The 23,834-nt window shown below is 48.4% G+C and overlaps 1 protein-coding gene and 2 long non-coding RNA genes across 3 annotated transcripts in view; 1 reads left to right on the top strand and 2 right to left on the bottom strand.

Moving 5' to 3' along the window:
• Mxi1 (MAX interactor 1, dimerization protein) overlaps positions 1–4,956 on the bottom strand; it is a 59,542-nt gene extending 54,586 nt beyond the window's left edge. The window contains 1 exon segment of the mRNA NM_001439931.1: positions 4,520–4,956. Coding sequence (NP_001426860.1) covers positions 4,520–4,793 — 274 coding nt within the window. The 5' untranslated portion in view covers positions 4,794–4,956.
• LOC148007928 (uncharacterized) lies at positions 741–2,465 on the bottom strand. Its single transcript, XR_015653612.1, has 2 exons — positions 2,261–2,465; positions 741–1,413 (listed from the first exon to the last, which is right to left on the bottom strand). It is a non-coding gene; the product is annotated as an uncharacterized LOC148007928 (long non-coding RNA).
• Positions 4,957–9,629: 4,673 nt separating the features above from the next.
• On the top strand, positions 9,630–13,661 carry LOC147997154 (uncharacterized). The gene is made up of 2 exons (XR_015653620.1): positions 9,630–10,001; positions 11,799–13,661. It is a non-coding gene; the product is annotated as an uncharacterized LOC147997154 (long non-coding RNA).
• The last annotated feature ends 10,173 nt before the right edge of the window (positions 13,662–23,834 follow it).

Raw genomic sequence — 23,834 nt, 5'->3', positions numbered from 1 at the left:
ATCGGCTTCAAGGAGGAGGCAGGGATCAGCCTCCTTCGTGAAGGAAGGGTAGGAGACAGAAACCCTGGGGAGTAGGAGAATGAGGGCGTCCTCCACTGAGTCAAGCACAGGGTCATGACTGTGAAGCCTGCTAGCTGGTGGACCTGCTGGACTGGAGTTGAGGTTTCATGGCCAGGCAGAGGAGATTAAGTCAGGAAGGCAGGGTGGGGCCAAAGAACAACCACACCGAAGTAACTTCCACCACCAGCTTCCTACAACAGGAAGAAGCTGCTTCTTTGGGGCCTACCTGTTCCCCTAGGAACACACCCTACCTCAAACCCAGGCAGTCTACTCCAGAAAGTAAACTGTGGCTTCTATTCCCACCTAATTACTTTCCCTGTCTGATGCTACCTCCAAAGACCTGCCCCAAACACTGGAAGCCATCTTGCCCCTCCAGGTCTAGGCTACCACCACTTATGGGGGCGGTGGTGGGGTGGGGTGGGCTTACTTGTTTTTGGGACTTATATGTGCATGTTTCCCGTACATCTGTGGAAAGGCCCATGGAGACCAGAAGTGTTAGGATGAGTTACAGGTGGCTGTGAGATGCCCAACATGGGCATCGAGATCTCCAAGGGCAGTGTGCCCTCTTAACTACAGAGACACTTGATGCCACAGGTCATCTCTGAGTCTGTGATAACAGGGCCACTGCCTACATGTTAAATATTTCCGGAAGCTTTTGAGATTCATAGATTCATACCAGGTGACATTTTAAGAGTCTGTACCTATATTCCTTCCCTTGCATGCAGTTGCAGGGTCAACACTGAGTAACTATTTGAACTCCTCTCTCAAGAAACATCACCCCATCTCATGGAAAGAATTCATCACTGCGGCCAAAACTTGGTGAACACTCCCAGTACGGAAACCTCAAAGAGGCAATAAAAAGAAGTTCTGGCTACAGTGGAAAATAAGCCAAGCTCCCGCCAAGTTGAGTACTTTGCAAACAGTGAAAACCAAACGTTGAACGCGTGATCAGACGCTACCGGCGCATCTCGAGAACAGCTCAGCGAACCCGAAATGGAGTCGAAAGGGCAGGCATTTGTCTGAGAGAAGAGAGCCCCTTTAAGAAAAGACTGGACCAGCTGGCTGCACTACAGCGCCTAGAGATTTCCTGGCTCCGCCCCCCAGCCTCCGGCCTCAGCAACGCGTGACGTCAGGAGAGGCGGATGCTGCCGATTGGCTGGACGATACAGCTAGGTCAAGTCCAGTCGGAGGAAAGAAGTTTGTCTCCATGTGGAAACCATGTGTCTAGTACTGGGAGGGGGAGGAGGAGGAGGCGGAGAAACTGAGATCAAGTGATTACAGGGGAACTCGCTGAAATGAAGGCGGGGAGGTTGTGCACCTGAATCAGCCAGCCATACCCTTTGCAGTAGTGACCTAAAAAAAAAAAAATAAAAATAAAAAAGACTCACACAACAAAAACAACAACAGCAACAACAAAAAAAAAAACCCTTGCACACCCACCCCCAGCATAATAACCACAAAGCGTAGTTGAGGAGGGTTTTTACTTCTTCCAAAAAGCCAGGAGCAGCGAAATGCTGGAATGCTATCGGAACGCCCAAATGTACACCACCACCATTACCCGCCCCCCCAACAACTGAATGATGTAAGCGTTTCGGAAAGCAGAGCTCTGGAGCAAAACAAGCCCCGCGCGCGCGGAGCGACCCGCAGTGCCCGAGCCCGGCGCACGCACGACCCGCCCCCCGACTCGCGTTATTGCTGTGCACACGCGGACCGCCGTGACGCGCGGGCATTGTGTGCAGCGAGCAGAAAACAACGGCGAGCGCCGGCTGCGCGGAGAAGCGCCCCCAATAAAGCGAGACAGATGTAGGGCCCTGCGTTTGCCGTACCGGGGGGGGGGGGGGGACCCAGTCCGCGCAGGGGAGGAGGAGCGTGGGGCGAATAAAGTGGGGCCAGAGTGAGCCCCTTCTGTTAGCAAAGGTGGATAATCTGGGGGTCCGACGGGTGGTCTCCTCGAGTTTGCGGGAGGGTCACCCTCGCCTGCGTGAGCTGTCGCGGAGGGAGCGAGGGCCTGGAGCCGAGTCGCTGCAGCCGAGCCAGGCACGGCGCAGCGCCCCACGCTCTCGGGGAAATCTGGGGGCTGTTGGCATCACGTCATTTCGAGCCAAACAGCAGCGGCGAAAAGACGCGAGAGTGCTAAAAATACTCCCGCGGGGAGCCGGTCGGAGGAGGGGGGCTGCGGGCCGAGGGACTGATTACGCACATGAAGTTGACTTTGACTGGGGTGCAGAGGCTCTCGAGCCCCTCTCCACGGCCGGCCGCCTTGCAGAGCGAACACTCAGGGAGAGGGTCCGAGTGGAAACCCCTCAACTGCACCGGCCTTTGGAGCCTTGGCTCGGCCACTACGGGCCCGCCCCGCGCGGGGCAGCCCAGCGGGGCGCGCCCGGCTCTCTGCTTACGTGACTAGTGGCCACGCCGGAGCCCCGACACGGGGTAAACAAGGAGGTGGAGGCGGCCAGGGCGCGGGGGTGGGGTGGGGTGGGTAGGTCTCCGATTGTCTGCGGGTATGAAATGGGGGGGGGGACAGGAGAGGCTGGGGAATCTCTGGCTACCTCCTTAATATTCCTCTTTGCGGGGGGTGGGGGATGAGGTTCGCTGAACATTGCCAAGGTGCCCTCTTTGGGTGCACCCCCCACCCCCGAGTCGGAGTCGGCGCCACTGGACAGACTCCAGAGACAGGGGATCCGGGAGGGGGACGACTAAAGAAATCGCGCCCCTCCCCCTGCAACAAAAGCAAACACACCAAACAAAACCACCTCTTCACCCAGCTCCCTACTAGCCTGGGCTTTTCAGAAACTATTCTCCAGACGAATGCACCCCCAACCCCCCCCTACACACACCCGGGTGAATAATCGCTCAGCGACTCGGCTACACAGCCTGACTGCGATGTGCCTCTGGCAAGCCAGGCAGGCACTCGGAGCAAAGAGGCGAGCGACAAGAGAAAGAAAAGATCGCACCACAGACCTCCCGACAGAAATCCTTGTTTTGGTCTTACCCTGTCCCCACAATTGCGCTGGCGACACTCGGTTATTACTTTAACCCTAAAGGCCCGGGTGTATTGGTGTATTTGCTGAAGGTGTTTTTGTGTTTTGAGGGCTGGTTGTGTGTGTGTGTGTGTGTGTGTGTGTGTGTGTGTGTGTGTGTGTAGGGGGGGTCTTGCAAGATCTGACACGTTGCAATCTCATTGATCTCCTACTTGTTCTGACAGATAGATTACACATCTCGTTTTCCTCTACCCTGTGAGTCTTTCTCCCCCTGGGCCCGGTCTTCCTTCTCACAGCTATTATTCTGATGGTGCTAGAGACGCAGCACACGCTTGCCCCCGTTAGGGTACTGAGTCGAATGCCTGGCGAGAGCTGGGGGCTCCAACGGGCAGGGACAAAAATGAAACAAATACAGAGAGGAAGCCCAGGCCCGGGTGGGGTTCCTAGCATCGGTCTCCACCTGGGGGGGGAGGCGGTGTTTGGGGGGGGGGGGGACGGAACCCAGTAAGGCGTTTGCCTTGCTCGCCCTGTGCGTCTCAGAAAATAAAGAAAACGCACACAACAGCCCACACCTTCTTCCCCAACTATTGTTTCTGCGGAATCCTAAAGTTTGCTTTTAGCCACGTCCCCCTCGCCAAGTCGCCCCCACCCCAGCGCGCGCAGGACCGCAGGTCCAGGGAGTGCTGCTGTCGCTGCCGGGTTCCTCTGGCCTGTTTCTTTGAGGAGACCAGAGGCCGTGGCATCCCAGAGCCAAGGAGGCACAGGGGAACTGTGTCTGTGGACACGATGGCCTGAGCCCAGTCCCGCTGTGAGAAGGGAGGAAAAATGAAGTAGGCAGGAAGAGCCGGAGTCCACGGCATGGAGAGCTGTTCCGTGGTGGTGGTGGTGGTGGTTGTTATTGTTGTAATGTGTGTCTGTGTTTTCTTTCTGGAAACCCTGAGCTCTGCTTACGGTTTCCAACTTTCAGCTTCTAATCCCCACCCAACCCTGGAACGAGCGACAAAAAACAAAAAAAAAAACAAAAAACAAAAAAACAAAAAATCCAAACCAAAACACTTGTCTGACGAAGAAGGCTCCGGAAAGAAAAGGGGGTAAAAAGGGAAGAAAGGCGAGAGACGAGCTCGCAGCCTCTCAGCCCAGTTGTCAGCAAACAACAACACTCCCCCACTCCTCGGCCAGGCCGTCCTCCGGGCCTGTTGGAGACCGACAGACCAAGGCACCGACAGGCTCCCTCTCCCCTTCGCTGTCTTTGTTACATCTTTAGCAGCTTTGTGCGTGTGTGCGTGTCCTTTCTCCGGTGTCATCGGCTTTACTGCTGAGGGTGCGTGTGTGTGTGTGTGTGTGTGTGTGTGTGTGTGTGTGTGTGCGTGTTTGTTGCGGGGGTGGGGGCGGCGAGCCCAGCAGGCGACAGGGGTCGCACAAGGGGGCGAGAAAGAAAGAGCTGGGCGCAGGCGAGCAGCCGGGGCCCCCAAACTTACTTTTGTTTTCTTTCTCGATCTGCTCCAGGTAGCTGGCTGCCTCGAGCAGAATCTGCACGTTCTGCAGAAAAGTGTTGATGTGCTTCTCCATCGAGTTCTCGCTGGTGTTGAAAATGTCCGAGAAGGGGCACCGGGGCTTGGCCCCCGCCGGCTCCTCGGGCTGCGCCGGGGGCTGGGGCGCGGCCGCGGCCGGGGGCATGGCCGGGGGCGCGACGGGGACCAGCCCCGCGCCCTCGCAGCGCGCCTCCTTGCGCGGCCGCCCGCGTTTGCCCATGGAGGCACGGTGGTCCGCCGAGCTGCTCCTGGTCCTGGGCTGTGCAGCCGGCCGAGCTGCGGGTCCCCTGGGAGATCCGGCCTGCTGAAGCCGAGGAGGCGCCGGGGCAAGGAGCCGGCCTGACTTGCCGAGCCTCGCTGCGTGCGGTTGTGAGTGTGAGTGTGTGTCGCTCTCGCTGTGTGGATCTGTGTGTATGGGAGATTGAATGAACCTACAGGACAGACGGAGGCGCTGTGGCGCCTGGGTCCTAGTGCGAGCCTGTCGCCATCTGACCGGTCAAAATAAATGGTGGCGGCTAGGGAGGCAGGGCCCGCCCTCTGCCTATCCCAGCACCCTTCCCCGCCTCTCCGCAAATCCTAACTGCGTAGACAGCACTGTGCTTTAATACGAATGGAAAAAAAAAATACTCGGATGTCTCTAGGTGGGCCAGAATAAAAACAATTTTTCTTTACAATAAGTCAGCACAATGCCTGGCACACAGTAGGTCCCTAATGAATGATAGCTGCTAGGCTTTTTTTTTTTTTTAAATAAAAGCCAAATTCTCTCGAGTTCAAGGCTAGCCAGAGCCAAATATTAAGACCTTATTTCAAACTCAAACAATAAAAGCCCAATTCTGACAGGAAGAATCGAAACATCCATGTAACTAGAAACTCCTCCCAACACAAACATTTAACACACGAACACGCACGCTCGCCAACACACACACACACACACACACACACACACACACACCTGTGTGTACCTTCACACAAGCAGAGGAAGTCTCCAGGCTACCCGGTCTGCGTTACAGATTTACCCACTCCTTTGCAACCCTTCAAATGCAAAGTTATTTTCCAGGAAGAGGGAGGAGATGTGAGCATCTCTCTACACTCACACAGTCCAGCTGTGCAAAGCTCACAGCAGGGTGTCTCTACAGCTGCCTCCCCTTTTAGTGACAGAGTGGCCCTGAGACAGAAGTGGCAGCCTAGGAACCTCTTCCCTCCTTCCAGCCGGATACTCCCCACACCTCAGACCTTTATCCCTACTCCTTCAAACACAGTTTCACTGCTGCCCATGGGAGCCACCAGGCCTGCCTGACCAGAGTGTGGGAGACACCTGGGTAGCTGAGAAGTGTTCTGAAGCCAGGTAAAGAAGGCTTAGAGTTCTCTGCCTACTACATGTAGACTGAACAAATCCAAATCCTCTAACACTTCCTGGCCAAAATTTCCACATCCCCAAAACCTCTGATAAGATGCTTGGGTGAACTAAGTCAAAACTGCACCTAGACCATCTTGGGACATATTAAGAATTTTTGTTTTGTTTTGTTTTGTTGTTTCTGAAGATCAAAGCTTTGTACCTGCTGAGTACATCAGCAGCCCCTTCTTGAGATCTTTTTCAGTTGGAACCCAGGTCCCCTTTGCTGATGTAACTTGAATCTAAGTCAGAATGAACCACTTTTCTGCACTTCGCTGGAAAACAGCTCTAAAGTGAATCCATCCAGAATTTCACCTTGTAAGGGGACCTGGGCTTGTTCTCTAGGTGAGTCACTTACATAAGGAGTGCTGCCCCCTGAAAGTTGTGTCATATCTTCACCAGCCCAGAGACCCTTTTGTCACAAAGATACATTTGTGACACAAAGACTGAAAATGGAAACTTTTTAAACAAAGAATATTTTCTTTGCAAAAATGCTCCTTAACATTTACAGGGCCTGTGTATACAAACTCCACATGGAGCCTTCAGGAAGGCATTTGTGTACTCTGAAAAATGTTATAAACCAGGCTGTGGATATAACACAGCGGTAGAGCAACCTGCTTGCCCAGCATGCACAAAGCCCCAGGTTCATCCCAGGAACACATGTGCACGTTTAAAAATAAATAAATAGGGAAGAGGTAGCTCAGAGGTTAAGGACACTGGCTGCCCTTCCCCAAGACCCAGCATCAATTCCCAGCACCCACATAGTAGTTCACAACCTTATATAACATTAGTTCCAGGGGATCAGACCCCCTTCTGACCTCTGCAGACCCTAGGCACATGTGGTGCACAGACATGCATGCAGGAAGAATACCCAAATACATTTTTAAAGTTCATAAATGAATTAAAAATATAGGCCAGGAGCTGGAGAGATAGCCCAGCAGCTGAGAGCGCTTGCTGTTCTTGCAGAGGACTAGGGTTCAGGCTGGCATCCACATCAGACAGCTCAGGACTGCACGAAGCTCCAGTTCCAAGGGAGCAGCACTGTCTCTGCAGGCACCCGCACATGTATGGTGCAAATACATACATGCATCCAAGTACGAGTCTACACATACATAAAATGAAGTAAATCTTTTACAAAGATTTATGGTCAGTGAGATAGTTCAAGCAGGTAAGGCCTGATGACCTAACTTCAACCCTTGGAATCCACATCCTGGAAGAGAGAAACCTCTCACGACAGCCCATCTCCACAAGCGTGTCATGGCACAAGTATGCATGTGTTGCCAGGTGGCAGTGGCAGCACATGACTTTAGTCCCAGCACTTGGTGGCAGAGGCAACAGATCTCTGAGTTTAAGGCCAGCCTGGTCTACAGAGCGAGTTCCAGGGCAATTAGGGCTACACAGACAAACCCTGTCTTTAAAAGCCAAAAACAGGGGCTGGGGATTTAGCTCAGTGGTAGAGCGCTTACCTAGGAAGCGCAAGGCTCTGGGTTCGGTCCCCAGCTCCGAAAAAAAGAACCAAAAAAAAAAACAAAAAAAAAAAGCCAAAAACAAACAAACCACCACCACCATCACCACACACACACACACACACACACACACACACACACACACACAAGCATGCATGTGTCTATATTACAAATGTGTGTGTACTGCACATACACACTTGGGGTGGGGGAGAGACTTAAATATGTACTAACTTGCTTCTATGTCAAGAACAAGCAATATCTGGCATTTAGAAATAAACGCATTCACGTTTTGGATCAGAAAATAGCAATCGTCCTCATACTCTTTGCTCTTTTTTCATCTCATGGCAGATTTCTCATGGTTGAACTCCACACTCTTTGGCTAGAGTAAAGCTGTGACTTCAACGCTCATAGTCCATTATCAGAATGATTACTGACATTTCTTCTGTTTCTCTAAGAACCCTCTGACTCTGAACTGTTCATGTTTAAATATCCACAAACATCTAAAGACTAAAGCCTTGTATAGGCCCAATTTCCAACAAGCTGGGTTTTTTTTGTTTGTTTGTTTGTTGTTATTTTGTTTTGTTTGCAAAAACTGATACTTTTTGAAACAGCTCTGATCTCCTGTGCCCCAAATAGAAGATAATTGTGAGACAATGGGCCAGCTAACAGCTAACCCAGAGTTTCACTTTAATTCTTTAATGATGGAATGGGTTGCCTATATACAGTACTGCAAACCACATGTATGTGTGCACACACCCACGGAGACAGACACACCCCACTCATGAGTGTTGGGGTAGGGAAAGGGTGTTTCGTAATTATTTATTTATCCCCGTTCCATCTCTCATAGGTCTGCAAGCTTTAGAAAACCCACTGGGAATCTTCAAGCTGGGCCACAGATCTAACCAAAGCCAAAATAAACAATGGCTTGAAGAAAATCTACCATAAAGTGCTGATTTGCACTATTCCCACAGTCAACCACGGCTCCACCATCACTCCCATGGAAAACACCACTGCCGGTGCCAAATCAAGTTTTCCCCCCATGGAAGGGGCATTGTTTTTTGTTATTCTGTGAGTTCTTAGCGTCAGACAATGGCACCACAAGAGACACAGTAGAGGAAGGAGAAATGTCTTTTTGTTTCACAGAATCTTTTTGCAATTGTGCCCCCAGCGTCTTGCATGAAGTTTAGTTGTATGTATTCATTTTGGTAGCATGTATGTGAACAATGAACGCGCCAGGCTAAAGCCTGGAGCCCCTTCCTTATTTTTTTTTTCAGAGCCTATCAAGTGTTAAATCATATTAGCATCGCCTTGCTCTCTCACTCGAGCTCTCTCTCTCTCTCCTCCCCCTCGTACCCCCCAATTAACAGATTCTCTAATAAAGTTTGGCCCCTGCAGAAAGAGAGGTACTTCAGGGGTTATATCACAGGACAGGCATCCAGGATGCAGGGTTACAAGCTCAGCTCCATTCCTGATTAGCTTTGCTTCCCAGGAGGAACCATTCAAGCCCTTTGGAACCCCTCCTCTCTCTCTCGGGCTTTGATTCCAGAAGTAAACAGGGCCTCTTTGGAAACTTGCTGAGAATATCTGCAGAGAACAGGTAGGGGACATGGACGCAGACGCTCTGATAAGAAGGTGTGTGGACTGGGGAAGAAAAGCAGAAATGTCTAATGAGGCCATCTAGGACCCTCTGGTTGGCCGGGGGAATGGGCTGCCTGCTCAGCCTAGGTCTTGTTTGCCCAACCGCCTGTTTGTTGGGATTGTTTGTTTGTTTGTTTGGTGGTGTTTTTCTATCAACCTCGTTTACATCGCAAAGTGAGATTGTTCTCGATTTATCCCTCTTCCCCTAGACATTCTATACTCTTACTTCAAAGGAGCTGTTTTGCCTGTAATTATGCCTTTATGCACGCAGAGCCTGGTTAATTACTGAGAGAGCGATGGAAGGGCTGCCCTGACATTCTCCATCTTGCAATGCCATGGATGCTCTACCTCTGTCTTGGGCCACTTGGGCTTTCCTGTACTCTTTAACCCCATTCTTCCCACCTCGTTCTCTCTTCCCTCAAGGCTGTCACTCCACCTCTGGCTTTTCCTTGGACCTTGGCAGAATGTCTCCGTCCAGTTCCCACCCTGCTCTTTGCCCTGTGTTCTTTGTACTCGGACTTCATAACCATGGGCTCCTGTGCCGTCCTGTCACCTGAGTGACAACCCTCGGAGCTTTCCTTGGTACACAGTTCATACTGTTCACGCTGGCCTTTGAGAGGATGAATCACCTGGCAGTGAGCTGAGCTAGCGCCTCCTCTCTGGCGCTCTTAACCTCACCTCCTGTGACAGTCAAGAGGACTCCGAGGGACAGAGGGTTAGGGACCGGAATGCACGGGCGTGGCAGGACCGAGGACAACCGTGAGTCTCTGCATCCTCTCCTGGTTTAGAAGGGTTGACTGACCATTTGCTACTCCTGTGGCATGCTCCCGAATCTCACCGCACGTACGCTCAGCTATGGGCAGAGACCCGGCCAGAGGATAATTAGTTTTTGCCCCACGTGAAATCTCACTTGCTGTCACCTGCTCCTATGGTGGGTATTATATCTGCTCTCCTTTCACCTGACTTGGCTCTGCCATGCTCTGAGTGCCTTCTATCCAAAATCACCAGAATCTATGAACTCATCGAAGGGCAAGAAGGGTGTGCCTATCCTCTGGCCCCTGCCCTTGAGGAGGGATCATGAATAGCATAAAACGATGGATGTGTTCCCTGCCTGGTTGGAGTGGCTTTGCAGCTCCGATGTGGAGAAGAGGCATCTGACTGTCTGTGCCACTCACATTAAAGTTTAAGTACTTAAATGCTGCCTTTGTGGAGAAGCCAGAAACCCATTGAAGCCAGATGGATGAAGTTCCCTTACCAAAAAGCACAGAGGCTCTGCTGGCCTCTCTCTCTTTGCTGTTGTATAACAGATCTGGGGACAGGATGGGATCCCTCTGTAATAAGACGCTCTGATGGCGAAGGTCAGTTTTCCCCTAATTACCAGGCAATCAAGACATGGCCTAGGGCAAACGGGGGAGCCTTTCCCACATCTCCACATTCTAGGGCATCTCCCAAATTATTTAATACTTACATATTGAGGGGAGGCATTAGAGACAGAGTCGTAGTTGGCCTGGCTGTCTTTGAACTCGCTATTTAGACCACGCTGGCTTAAAACCCACAGAGATTCTCTTACTTCTATCCCCTGAGTACTGGGATTAAAGGAATATTCCTGGATATTAATATTTCCTATTTTGAAGATCCATTCAGGACCGCAGTTCATACTCCCAGAACCCACATACCATGCTGAGTGGGTATGGTGGCCCACCTGCAATTCTAGCTTTGAAAGGCAAGCTGGTGTAGAGAGACTAGACATAACAGGCTCTCCATCAGGCCACAGCTTTCACAAAGATGCCAGCTGTGGTGGTGCACACCTGTAGGCCCAGGGGTGGGAGGTGGAGATCCAAGTGAGGCCCTGCTTGCCATCTCGTCTGATCTAACCGGTAAGCGTCAAGTCAAAGAGAGATCTGTCTCAAAGGAGGCGGATGTCGTTCCTGAAGGTGACACCCAGGGTTGCCTTCTGGCCTCTACACACACATGCACACATATGCGTATGTGCACCTGCACATGCATGGACGTGCACGGACGCTCACGTAAAAATGACTTCTGCAAAGGACTCTAAGATTTTGCAGTCATTGACAATTGGCTGGAACACTATTCTTTCTAGAGATCTTTGCAATTAAAGAGGGCCTATGCCAAAAATAACAAATATTGGTAATAGCAAAGATTTAATGATCAACTAGGCATCAGGAAGTGGAAGCAGGCAAGTAGAATGGGGGGTCTTTTTCCTAGTCATCGTCTATGTCACCTTGCATAAGTCATTTAACCTTTCAGAGTCTTTGTGTCTACGAAACGAGAAGACCCGAGTTAGCCTTGGAGAAAGGGAAAATGAGGAAGTGTGGAGAGTGACACATGCCAGGTAGTTTCAGGTTGAGAGTCCTTGGCTTTTAGGAGAAACATAAACAAAAGTGGTGGGAGCAAGAGTTAGAGGCCAGCCAGAGTCCAAGCAGGCTCTTCCAGGGCACCCTGTGTGGTTGTGGACAGTGTTGCCCCCTGGGGTCTCTCTGCCCTCATTTGGGGTACAGGGTTTCACCAGCTACTCCCCACATTCCCTATGTTCATTTAATTACAGTGTGGAATGTCACTAGCCAACAGGCTTTGGACCAGCACAAGAAGAATAGAGGGGCAAAGTTCTGGACAGAAGCACAGAGGCTGGCACCTTACCCCAGGTCTGCCTTATCTCTGGACAAGCCTGTTTCTCACTTGTTTTTGTTTTATTTATTTTTTTTTTCAGGGAACTGAACTTAGAGTGTCATGCCTGCTAAGGAAATGCTCTCTCCCACAGATGTAGTCTCAACCCTCGTTTACCCTATTATTTCAAGAGAGACTCTCTGTGAGCTACCCAGGTTGGCTTCAGACTCATTCTGCACCCAAGTCTTGGACCTGGGAGCCTCCGGCCAGAGCATCCGGAAGAGCTCAGTTATAGGCCCCGCCCACTCGTTCTTGAAAGACAACAGTGAGAGGAGAAGTCTTCAAGATGCTGAAGCTTGAGAGCCAAGGCCATGAGCCACGGGGCTGGGGACTGTGGAAAACTGACCTCTCATGCTGGAACCTGCTATGGAGACTCCCCAGTAAACTGTTTACATGGTGTGTGTGTGTGTGTGTGTGTGTGTGTGTGTGTTTTCTCAAGACAGAATCTCACTATTATGTTGCCCTAGCTGCCCTGGGAACTCACTATGTAGACCAGGTTGGCCTCGAATTCATAGAGATGAATATATGAAATAGGGTCTTACTCTGTAATCCAAACTGGTCCGGTCTGGCCTCAAATTTGTTATAATCCTCCTGCCTCAGCTTCCCAAGTGCTGGGATTGCAGGCATCAGCCATCATCTTCCCCTGTAAGACACCATAGTGGCCGCCTCCTCACCCCTCTTCCTCTTCCCCCATCCTCTCTCTTTTCCCTCCCTCCTCCTTTTCTCCCTCTCTCTCTCCTTATCTCCTGGTTTCTTTTTCCTAAGTCCCCGGAAGTTGTGCCAGCCTCCGTTTCCTGACTCAGAGCACAGTGCTCGTGGGTAACAAAGCTGTGGGCTCTGGGGTCAGACTGTTTACCTAGGACAGCAGACTCATCCTCGTGCACTCTGCACACACACACACACACACACACACACACACACACACACACACACTAATTCATGCCACCAGAAGACACTGCAAGTCTCCAGTGTGCCAGGCCCACTTTAGGAGAAGCGACGGATGAGACTTCTTGTCCCTACAGGACTCGTCTCTTGCCTCACACGCTATACGTGTGAAGACTACACACATGACACACACAGGCGAGCAGAGACAGGCGTCTTGTTTCCTATGTCCCTCCAACGACTGAAGTGAAAACTCCAAGTTGGATCTAGAGTAGGATTTACACGGCCGGCTGCCGTGTTCTCTTGGATGTTGTAGGAATAGTCACAAGACAGAATGAGGAAGGGTTTCTCCATGTTTTCCCTTCCATTCTTCTTACTTGAACTAACCATTCGCACGCCTCCTTGGCCACCAGGCGTATTTCATTCTGCCTTGCATCTGCCTCAGCGTGAGAAAGACATAATGCATCACATGTCAGAAAAGCTGAACATATTTCCCCTCCTGTGCTGCTGGTGATTGAACTCAGGGCCTCACACGCTCTGAACAAATGCCCCAGTACTGAGCATGCACAAAGGCCAAAGTGTCTCACAGGTATGTGTGCCTTGCCAAAGAGTCACGTCAAAACAACTGTCAGAAATTATAACCTACCCGCAAAAGTCAGGAGCATAATCAGAGGTTATTTCCATATAACTACACTCTCAAACACCCATCCCAGACAGGCAGGCACATGACAATAACACACATCATTCCGGCGTACACATGCAGGGATCTGCTCCAGACTTGTGACATATATTTTCATCAGTATCACAGATGACCTGGGTAGAAAGTTCCAAAGGGAGAGGTCAGGATTGACGGTCCTCTCCATTTCCGGGGTCTCTCTTCATCATCCTGAAAGAGCTAAGATGTACTAGACACTTAAATAACATTGAACTGGTGTAGGAAAAATGTCTTCTTGTGCTGTTCTAGCCTCACAGCCTTTGCATATGAATGTCTTTGTGTGCAGAATAAACGCACTCTGGTCTTCCATTGCTTTGCTTTTGTAATAGGTTTTCACTACGCAGCCCAGACTGGTATCAAAGTCTTCACCCTTCTGCCTTCCCAGTACTGGGATTAGAGGCCTACACCACCATTCCGAGTCTATATTGTTTTAAAGATGCCGTAATTTGGGCTGATGGTGGTGTAGTTGTCAGCCTACGTGGAACCTGGGACTGGAGAAGGAGAGGCCAATACTTGTAAATGCTGATATTCATGTAACGCTTAAGCTATTCCAGTCCCCACTCTCCATCCACAATTTATTTCACTCTTCAAATCCCTCCATGAATTGTAAACATCACCTCCCTAGAGATAAAGAAATGGACAACGAAGAAAGTTACATTTCTTTCTTTCTTTTTTTTTTTTTTCAAAAAGTTTGTGGGGTTGGGGATTTAGCTCAGTGGTAGAGCGCTTGCCTAGCAAGTGCAAGGCCCTGGGTTCGGTCCCCAGCTCCGAAAATAAGAAAAGGAAAAAAAAGTTTGTGTATACTTACTGTGTGGGTGTATGTATGTGTGCGTGTGTGTGAGTGATGTGTATGCATGTGTGTGTGTGTATATGTATGTATGTGTGTATGTGTATGTATGTATGTGTGTGTGTGCATGTGTGTGTATGTGTGTATATGCATATGTGCTTCTGTATGTATGTGTGTGTGTATGTGTGTGTGCATGTGTGTGCCTCTCTGTGTGTGTGTGTATGCGTGTGTACCTCTGTGTATGTGTGCATGTGTGCATGTTTGTGTGTGTGTGTGTGTGTGTGTGTGTGTGTGTGTGTGGCTGTGTATGGTATGCACTTGGGTGTCCGAGGACAACCTCGGGTGTCAGTCTTTACCTTTCGTGTTGATTGAGAGCAGGACTTTTGTTGCTACTGTGTATGCCAAGTAGGCAGATCCCAAAGCTTCTTGGGATCCTGTCTCCACTTCTTTTCTTACTAGAAGGATGGGGATCACAGATGATTGATTGCCCCTTCACCTGGCTTCCCAGGGGTTCTGGGTATCTGAACTCAGGTTCTTGCACTTGAATGGTGAGTTCTTTATCCACTGAAGCTTTTCTGCATCCCCAAAACATCTACTGACCCCGAGACAGCAAACGTGATTACGTCTATGAAATGCTTAGCACAGGGTTCTCCACAGATGAGGCGTTAGTGGATGGTTGTTATTACTTTTTTGCCCAACTTTCCTGGACGCCCTTTACAGGCAGCCAAAGGAGGGCAGAGGCTGCTGTTCCCTCGTGGCCACTACCTCGAGCCTCCTAGAAAGTCCCTCTGCCGAACGCAGACAGGTTTAGGACCTGCCCGCTCGGGCTTTGAGGAGAAAACAAAATGCTAGGCCACATCTGTTCAAGCAGGGCTTCACACAGAATAAAGCAAAGGCCAACTGCGTGGGTGTGAGCTTGGCGGTAAAGGTGCCTCTCAGGGTCAGGCCAGAGGAGCAACTCCATTCACAAGTCTGCGACCAACTCACCTGTGGAAATTCAGGCCTGGACTCCACAGCTGTCCCTGGAGAGACGAGCTGTATTTTCTGCCCATTCCCAGCGTTCTGAGATGGTACAGCAGGGCTCCTAGAGGGCGGAGCTCCTGGAGGGTTGTGGGTTCCCTGCCTTCTCTTCAAACATCTGTTTGGCTATGAATGTACCGCACGCCATCTTCAGGGTACATTTTCTCCTCAGAGAGTGGAGGAGGAACTTCTATACTCATCCTGCTGTTTGCCCTAATTTATTTAACTTGCCTGTGTCCGGAGGCCCACCCTTATTGACCATTGTCAAATTCCCTGGATAGCAAATGGAACTGAGGTACGAAAGGGCTATTCCAAAGTGTCATTCAAAAGTCGAAGCCCCTCCCACCCGTCGCCCTAGTGCCCTGGACGCACCTGTTCCTTTCTGTTAGTAATCCTTTTCTAATCCTTTTTCAAATTTCACCTGCCATTGAGAGCCCACTGCCGTTGTCATTTTTTTTTTGAAGGACAAACCTGTTTTTCTAGTGATAATTGCATTGGCCATCTGTCTCCGTTACCCCCCACCCCCCCTCCTCCAAATCCCTAAAGGGCTGAAGTAATGGTGCATATTTTGTCGGATCGCAACAGGCGGCATTTTGCTTGTGTTTGTTCAACATGGGGAGGAACCTTAGGACAAGTGAGGAACCAATGGAAAAGTTGTCACTGGGTTCCCAGTCCCCCACCCCCATCCCCCACGCCTGAACAGAGTTCAGAGCTGGAGAAACAGCTGCCCCCCCACCTCTGATGAAGAGGACCATTTGATTAGGGTGCTTTGCGTTGGGGGGGGGGGGTTATGTCATCGCTGTTTAACCAGGAGACATGGATTACTAACTGTCTTCCTGAGGATATTCTGAGGAAAAGCCTGTCTCCGCCAGGACTTGAGACAAAACCACCAAGGCCGGTATATACTCTCTTTGAAGCTGCACAGGAAAGCTCTGAGAGAGTCAGGCTCCAAGGAAACCCTCCCTTGATTGTTAATATCCAGAGGTTTGTTTCTGATTCAACTTTGATAAGAGAAACCCAATTGGAATTTAGCTTGCATTTCTACAAGGACAGACCTAGAAGACGAAGTGGTGGGTTGCAGATAATTAACTTGGGGCACATCACTGATTATCGGTTTGGTGTGGGTGACAGAAGCCCCAGCAGCTGGTCCTCCTGGAGCTCTCCACTGTGAGTAGAAAGGTATCTTCTCTGAGCTATCAACACGTAACAGCATTTTATGGGGTTAATTTTACTGTGATTACAGACTTACCCAGAAAGGGTCCTCAAACTATACAGACCTCGTTTTGCCTCTGGAAAGACTGACTCAGAACATCTCCTGGAGACAATCTCTTAGCAAGAGACTTCTAGAACTTTGAGGCATGGGTGAGTTGGCCTAAAATCTGGACTGAGTGAACAGCATTCTGGTGGGATGTGCTTTGGTTGAAAAGTAAACAAAAACAGGGAGGAAAAAAAAAACTATTTGCAGGAAGGTAAGAAACATCCTTTTATCTGTTCTTTCAACCTTGCATAGCACCTGTAAAATACACATAAGACACCTCAGAAAGGAGAGACCTGCAGCCTGGTCAGGGAGCTCAAAACAGAAGAACAACATCGTACTGTTCTCTGGATTTTGGTTTTTCCTTCTGGTTCCTAGTCATGGATGTAAAGAAGCTAGCCTGTCAGACACACCAGGAATTATAGACCAAAGAAGACCAAACAAGCTGGACAGGCATGGCCCACCAAGATAGAAAGCTCTGAGGTAACAACCACTTTCCTGCAGCCAACTTTGCAGGAAGCCCGAGGTCCTGCCCATTCTCCACCCAAACCGCTAACTTCTAGTAACACCTATACCAGAACCACATCAGAGAAGACAGAATATGGAGCCCAGGCCTGTCAAGCTCTGGCTAGGGAAATGGCTCAGTGGGTAAAACACTGGCTTTTCAAGTGTAGGGACCTAAGTTCAAATCCCCAGAGCCCACCTAAAGTTAGACAGAGAGGTGGAGGGTGGAGGAGACCAGGAATCTTTCGAGGCAGCTAAGCGAGTGTACACAGTGGAGAACAAGACAAGGAGACCCTGTCAGAAAGTAAGGTAAAGGGCAGGAAGCAGTATCTTAGGTAGTCATGGGAACTCCACATGCATTCCCGCATTATTCATGAGCATGGAGGAACATGTGTGTGCGTACACGCACATGCACACAAAGGAGACTAGTGACACAGAACATCTCTCTCCTTCCTTCCTTTTCCCCTTCCCTCTCCCTCCCCCTCCCCCTCCCTCCCTCTTTCCCTGTCTCTCTTTCTTGTTTTGGGACAATCCTGGAACTTGCTCTGTAGACCAGGCTGGCCTCCAACTCAGAGATCCACTTGCCTCTGCCTGTTGAGTACTGGGATTTAAAGGTGTGAGCCACCACACACAGGGCTTCTCTCCCACACAGGGCTTCTCTCCCACCCAGGGCTTCTCTCCCACCCAGGGCTTCTCTCCCACCCAGGGATTCTCTCCCACCCAGGGATTCTCTCCCACCCAGGGATTCTCTCCCACACAGGGATTCTCTCCCACACAGGGCTTCTCTCCCACACAGGGATTCTCTCCCACACCTTTTGCAGTCTGAGTGTCTTCCCCAGATGTCAATGGAGGCCAGCAAGGGAACCTGGACTCTGATCTTTGCTTCACAGAAACAAGGCATTTCTTTCCTGCTTCTCTGTCGTGCGTAACGATATCAGAAAAAGCCATCTGAAATGGGAGTTTTTAAATAAGACCCAAGACTTTAGAATACAGCTGGAAAGCGTCAGTATAGAAATCATTCAATCCGAGAACCAGGAAGATCTTGACACAAAGGGGAGGGAGACCACAGGTATAGGAAGGAGAGAGAACTAGAGAAGATGTTGGTCAAATGATCAACATTTTAGTTAGAAAGGAGGAATACATGAGCTCTGTGGTACAATACAGTAACTATAGTTAATAACAATGCAGTGTATACTTGGAAATCGCTAAGAGTAGAGTCCGTGTCCTTGCCGAAGAAGAAGTTTGCCAATGACACGAACATTGTTTCGATCCGTCGTTTAGCAGAACATACCGGCCCACATATCATTGTACTCTCGAGTTTTATCTATCAGTTTTAAAAGCAGATGGCGATCCCCAGACAAAAAGAAACAGCCATAAAAAGGTGTCTCATTGTTGAAACGCATGGAAAAAAATAGTCTCAGTAAAGAACTAAAAATCACAATGAGACAAATGGAAGTTTTTAAAATAAGCAAAGAGAAAGTTCTGTGGATGGGCCGACATGCAGAATGGGGTGGGGTAGAGGGCTACACAAAGATGGGTTGGGGTGGATGGGCTGACATGCCCAGTGGGGTGGTGTGGGGTCAGAGAGAGGACTGGTGAGCTGAGGATAGAAACAGTAGAAATTACCTCAACGGAATAACCATTACCAGAGCTTCACAAACACAGGGAACAGAGAGGGAGCAGGCTTCAAAACTACGGGAAGAAACAACAGTAGGAGCTGAGGGGCCGGCACAGACGAGCTTGTGCTTGCTGTACAAGCTTGAAGACCCGTATGAAACCCCAGCGTCAGATACAGAAGGATCCCTGGGGCTTGCTGGCCAGCAAGTCTTGCCACATTAGTGAGTTCCAGGTTCGTTGAGAGGCCTCATGTCTAAAAGTAAGGTGGAGGGGCAGGAAAGATACCTCAGTGGTTAAGAATATTTCCTGCTCCTCCAGAAGTCCTGAGTTCAATTCCTAGTTCTCACGTCAGGTGCCTCACAAGTGCTTGCAACTCCATTAAATGCTTCGTCCCTAGCTGGGGTGCTGTCTCAGGAAGTGATGCAACTTTTGGAAGATGAGGCCTGATTGGAAGCACATCTTTTGGGGGCAGGCCTTGCCGTTAATAGACTGGACTAACCTCATCCTCTGCTTCCTGGTCAGCTGCGGTGTGAGCAAGCATCTGTCGAGAGCTCCCACCACGACAGCGGGCCCCCCGCCATGACAGCGGCCCCGTGCTCCCCGTGCCCCACTCCGCCCCCGCCATCCCTTCGCTGCCATCGTTGAGGTCTGTCATTCAAACCGTCTGCCCAAATAGATCTTTCCCCTTGGAAGTTGCTTTTTTTTTTTTTTTTAATCTGATAATAGCCACGGTGATAAGAATAATAACGAATGTAGAGTCCCACGGGCTTCATGCAAAGAGATCTTCTGCAGCATCGCCACAATTAAAAATCTAAAAGGTGAACACAAAGGAAAACATTCAGACAGCCGCCAGCAGTGCTTCACCTATGTGTGAAAATAAGTCTAGGGATGACCTACTTGTTACCCGAACCCCACTGGAGGTAGGAAAAGGGAAAAACAGGAGCAAAATTTAAAACACTGGACTTAAGCACTGTGTACCAATATTTGGTCTAATTTACCAATCGCTCAACGGAGATTGGGAAGGTAGATTAAAAACATAACTGGCCTTCCGACTGTGTTATAGCTACTATCCGGGGAGCTGCCACCTTCTAATACACTCAATAAATCATCAAAAATTAACCATACTTCTGTCTACAAGAAACGCACTTTGCATAAGTGACTGTGTTGCAATATTTTAAAAGACATACTATGTGAACATTAATAAAAGAAAGTAGATATGGCTTTAAACATCAGGCAAAGTAGACTTTAGAGGAGGATAACAAAACCCAGAAGCCAAACAATAAGAGAGGAGCCACGACCAAGGGAAGAGTAAAATGACCCAACGATAAAGGGCCAGTAGATGAAGATTCTACACAAATGCCTCTCTACGGCAGACCTGAAAACCGTGTGACGCCAACTGGGAAGAGAAACACATAAACCCTCAGTCGCAGTTGGGAGACCTCGTAGTTTTTGATGAGCCTGTCTCAGTATGAACAACTAGACGGGCGGATCTGCAGAACTGATCGACCCACCAACATGATCTACGGGCTTTCAAGAGGCCACAGAGTGTATCACTGTAGATTGTGTCCTGGGACACAAGAGATACAAAATATGGAGATCCTAGAGCCTGTTCTCCAGCTCTTGTGGACTCTAGTTAGAAGTCGTTAACAGGAACACGGTGAAAGTCTTCAGATATTTACCAGGTAAATAACACGCGTCCATGCAATCCAGGACTGAAGAGGGAGGCATGAAGAAAAGTAAGAAGGTGAATTAAATTAAAATATAGTATCTCAAAATGTGCAGAGAAAGTGAATGGACTGGACAGCTCCTGTGAACAAAGCAGGAAACCCTGAAGTCAGTAACCTAAGCTTACTCCTCAAGAACCCAGGAAAAGCAGGGCAAAAATAAATTCAGCGCAAGAAGAAAGGAAAAACGAAGCCAGAAACCCACAAAACATAAAACAAACAAAAAAAATGTAGAGGGAAAAAAATTTAATGAAACAGAGAGCTGTTTCTCTGAAATGGTCAATAAAATTGACAAATCTCTAGCAAGGTTGACAAATGAAAAAGGCAGGAGACCCACATATTATCAACATCAGGAATGAAGCAGAGTCTATTACTCAGGCCCTGAAGACATCCACAAGATAAAGGGACCGTGTGACATTTATAGAGGAACCACAAGCCACTCGATATGAAATAATTTAAATATCCCATCAACTATTAAGCAAATTGAATTGTGAACTGAATTAATTAAAGCACGCCTAAAAAAAAATAAAATCTTGCTATAGAATTTCTAAAAACTTATAAAGAAGATCGGGGCTGGAGAGATGGCTGAGAGGTAAGGGTACTGGCTGCTCTCTCAGAGGACTAACATTCGAGTCCCCATGCCACCACACACGGAGGCTCGAAACCATCTGTAGCTCCAGTTCCAGGGGATCTGAAAGACACTTCTGGCTTCTGATGACACCAGATATGAGGGTAGTGTATAGAAAGACATGTAAGCAAAGTTTCCATACACATGACATAATGTATATGTATTTATATATCCATCTGTATTAAGATGAGGAAGAATTAACTACGATTCTAAACAATCTAAGAAGCAGAAGAACATTTCTCAATTCGTTTATGACAGTGGTATTGACACCCAAATTAAAGGCAGCACATAAAAAGAAATCTGCACACCCACATCCATCATGTAGATGCACGCAAGAACCCTTTATGGAGTGTGAGTGTGTAAAATTCAGCACAGCGAAGTGAGTCACACAGCCCAACCGAGTGGTTTATCCAGAGATGCAGTGTTGATTCAGTGGTTGAAAACTCGTGATACCCAGCGCTAATGAGCTAAGGGAAAGACCACACAATCATATCAACGCACTCAGAAGAACATTTGGCAGGGGCAGTTGCCCATTTATGATGAGAACAAAACGAAGCTTTCAGAAAAGCAAGAACTGGACACCGCCGGAACCTGAAGGAAACAGACCGAATAAACAGTTCTCTGCACCCAAATCCCGTGGGAGGGAGAGCTAAACCTTCAGAGAGGCAGACACGCCTGGGAAACCAGAAGAGATTGCTCTCTGCACACATCTCGGACGCCAGAGGAAAACACCAAACGCCATCTGGAACCCTGGTGCACTGAAGCTCCCGGATAGGGCGGCGCAGATCTTCCTGGTTGCTGCCGCCGCAGAGAGCTCGAGGGCAGCACCCCGTGAGCGAACTTGAGCCTCGAGACCACAGGTAAGACCAACTTTTCTGCTGCAAGTGACCTGCCTGGTGAACTCAAGACACAGGCCCACAGGAACAGCTGAAGACCTGTAGAGAGGAAAAACTACACGCCGGAAAGCAGAACACTCTGTCTCCATAACTGACTGAAAGAGAGGAAAACAGGTCTACAGCACTCCTGACACACAGGCTTATAGGACAGTCGAGCCACTGTCAGAAATAGCAGAACAAAGTAACACTAGAGATAATCTGATGGCGAGAGGCAAGTGCAGGAACCCAAGCAACAGAAACCAAGACTACATGGCATCATAGGAGCCCAATTCTCCCACCAAAACAAACATGGAATATCCAAACACACAAGAAAAGCAAGATCTAGGGGCTGGGGATTTAGCTCAGTGGTAGAGCGCTTGCCTAGGAAGCGCAAGGCCCTGGGTTCGGTCCCCAGCTCCGAAAAAAAAGAACCAAAAAAAAAAAAAAAAAGAAAAGAAAAGAAAAGAAAAGCAAGATCTAGTTTCAAAATCATATTTGATCATGATGCTGGAGGACTTCAAGAAAGACGTGAAGAACTCCCTTAGGGAAACACAGGAAAACATTAATAAACAAGTAGAAGCCTACAGAGAGGAATCGAAAAAATCCCTGAAAGAATTCCAGGAAAACACAATCAAACAGTTGAAGGAATTAAAAATGGAAATAGAAGCAATCAAGAAAGAACACATGGAAACAACCCTGGATATAGAAAACCAAAAGAAGAGACAAGGAGCTGTAGATACAAGCATCACCAACAGAATACAAGAGATGGAAGAGAGAATCTCAGGAGCAGAAGATTCCATAGAAATCATTGACTCAACTGTCAAAGATAATGTAAAGCGGAAAAAGCTACTGGTCCAAAACATACAGGAAATCCAGGACTCAATGAGAAGATCAAACCTAAGGATAATAGGTATAGAAGAGAGTGAAGACTCCCAGCTCAAAGGACCAGTAAATATCTTCAACAAAATCATAGAAGAAAACTTCCCTAACCTAAAAAAAGAGATACCCATAGGCATACAAGAAGTCTACAGAACTCCAAATAGATTGGACCAGAAAAGAAACACCTCCCGTCACATAATAGTCAAAACACCAAACGCACAAAATGAAGAAAGAATACTAAAAGCAGTAAGGGAAAAAGTCAAGTAACATATAAAGGCAGACCTATCAAAATCACACCAGACTTTTTGCCAGAAACTATGAAGGCCAGAAGATCCTGGACTGATGTCATACAGACCCTAAGAGAACACAAATGCCAGCCCAGGTTACTGTATCCTGCAAAACTCTCTATTAACATAGATGGAGAAACCAAGATATTCCATGACAAAACCAAATTTACACAATATCTTTCTACAAATCCAGCACTACAAAGGATAATAAATGGTAAAGCCCAACATAAGGAGGCAAGCTATACCCTAGAAGAAGCAAGAAACTAATCGTCTTGGCAACAAAACAAAGAGAAGAAAAGCACACAAACATAACCTCACATCCAAATATGAATATAACAGGAAGCAATAATCGCTATTCCTTAATATCTCTCAACATCAATGGCCTCAACTCCCCAATAAAAAGACATAGATTAACAAACTGGATATGCAATGAGGACCCTGCATTCTGCTGCCTACAGGAAACACACCTCAGAGACAAAGACAGACACTACCTCAGAGTGAAAGGCTGGAAAACAACTTTCCAAGCAAATGGTCAGAAGAAGCAAGCTGGAGTAGCCATTCTAATATCAAATAAAATCAATTTTCAACTAAAAGTCATCAAAAAAGATAAGGAAGGACACTTCATATTCATCAAAGGAAAAATCCACCAAGATGAACTCTCAATCCTAAATATCTATGCCCCAAATACAAGGGCACCTACATACGTAAAAGAAACCTTACTAAAGCTCAAAACACACATTGCACCTCACACAATAATAGTGGGAGATTTCAACACCCCACTCTCATCAATGGACAGATCATGGAAACAGAAATTAAACAGAGACGTAGACAGACTAAGAGAAGTCATGAGCCAAATGGACTTAACAGATATTTATAGAACATTCTATCCTAAAGCAAAAGGATATA

This window comes from Rattus norvegicus, chromosome 1 (assembly GCF_021556685.1).
Source record: "Rattus norvegicus strain SHRSP/BbbUtx chromosome 1, alternate assembly SHRSP_T2T, whole genome shotgun sequence".
Classification (NCBI taxonomy): domain Eukaryota; kingdom Metazoa; phylum Chordata; class Mammalia; order Rodentia; family Muridae; genus Rattus; species Rattus norvegicus.
This window is presented reverse-complemented; position numbering and strand designations above follow the sequence as displayed.